Raw genomic sequence first — 1,553 nt, 5'->3', positions numbered from 1 at the left:
CGCGTTAAATGTTGTTGGTTTTGATAAAAACCATTTTGACGACGTTTCGGCAAGATCTCACTTGCCATTTTCAAGTCTCTCTGGATGGTCTGCTTCTTGTCGATGTTCGAGTGGAAGTGACGCTACGGGTGTTAGGCGGCTGGATAAAGGCAATGCTACGGTGGTTATGAATGTCATAGACTACGATCAAAAGATGAAAGATATTCTAGACGATCCATCATACGAGAAGATATCGACTGACCCGACAACATATCTAGAAAAAACAACAAAAGCAAAAATACAAACATCTAATATTAATAAAGAACATCATTTTCAACTTATTCCACGGGAAAAATCATCGAGATGTCCAAAACTGTACGGTCTACCAAAAGTTCACAAGGATGGATTACCACTACGACCAATAGTGAGCTCCATCGGATCACCGTTACAACCACTGGCAAGGTTCCTGGCTGAAAAGCTACAGCCTTACGCAGAAGAAGCTGATTCCTACGTTAAGAACGCAGGCCACTTCATCGAGCGTATAAAAGATGTTACTCTTGGGCCGGGACACTTGTTAGTAAGTTTCGATGTTGTTTCACTTTTCACCAACGTTCCCATCAATGAATCCTTGGAAATTATAAGCAGAAAATACCCAGTACCGCAAGATACCTTAAATTTGACGAGGCACTGCTTAAACAACACATATTTTATATATGGTGATCAACGGTACAAACAAGTTGAAGGGGCACCGATGGGTTCACCGCTATCTCCCGTGATAGCAAATCTTTTTATGCAAGACATAGAGGAACGGGCAATAAGAACAGCAGAATATAAACCCAAACTATGGCTTAGATATGTGGAAGACACTTTCATCATATGGACACATGGAGTAGACAAACTTACTGAATTTCTAGAATACATTAACAGTATCCATCCCAAGATCAAGTTTACGATGGAATTAGAAAGTAATCAACAACTACCTTTCCTAGACGTCTTAATAATAAAGAAAGAAAACGGCAACATTGGATATACAGTGTATCGAAAACCAACTCACACTGACAGATACCTACATGCAGATTCACACCACCATCCAGCATAATTGAATTCAGTCATAAAAACTCTGACTATAAGATCTGAACGACTAACAGACGATGAACACAAGAAAGAAGAAATGCAGAAAGTTACAAAAGCGTTAAAAAACAACGGCTTTTCCACACACAGAATCGAAAAGGCACGAAGACCACAAAAAACAACAAAAGAAATAAAAGAAGACGAAAAACCGATTGCCAAAACCACTCTACCGTATACTAAAGGCACAACAGAGAAGATAAGCAGGGTCCTGAGAAAACACAAAATAGAGACTGTCTTCAACACCGACAGAAAAATCGCAAACATATTACCATCTGCCAAGACAAAGATTCCCCTAGAAAACCAAGGAGTATACAAAATTCCCTGTGGAGAATGCGATAGAGCCTATATTGGACAGACAAATAGAAGGATCCAAGTAAGACAAGAAGAACATCGCAATGCCATCGAACGAAAAGAAACGACGTCATCCCTAGCCCAGCATTCTT

General features: G+C 39.8%; 1 protein-coding gene across 1 annotated transcript; it reads left to right on the top strand.

Annotated features, from left to right (window-relative positions):
* Positions 1-730: 730 nt before the first annotated feature.
* LOC140450649 (uncharacterized) lies at positions 731-1,078 on the top strand. Its single transcript, XM_072544311.1, has one exon. It carries the CDS (start codon positions 731-733, stop codon positions 1,076-1,078), a length of 348 nt encoding a protein of 115 aa, XP_072400412.1.
* Positions 1,079-1,553: the final 475 nt, after the last annotated feature.

The sequence above is a fragment of the Diabrotica undecimpunctata genome, chromosome 9 (assembly GCF_040954645.1).
Source record: "Diabrotica undecimpunctata isolate CICGRU chromosome 9, icDiaUnde3, whole genome shotgun sequence".
NCBI lineage: Eukaryota > Metazoa > Arthropoda > Insecta > Coleoptera > Chrysomelidae > Diabrotica > Diabrotica undecimpunctata.
Note: the sequence above shows the minus strand (reverse complement) of the source record. Positions and strands in the feature narration are given on the sequence as shown.

Excerpts from the sequence above, each read along its gene's own strand:
- LOC140450649 (XM_072544311.1), top strand. The coding sequence starts at position 731 with ATGGGTTCACCGCTATCTCCCGTGATAGCAAATCTTTTTATGCAAGAC.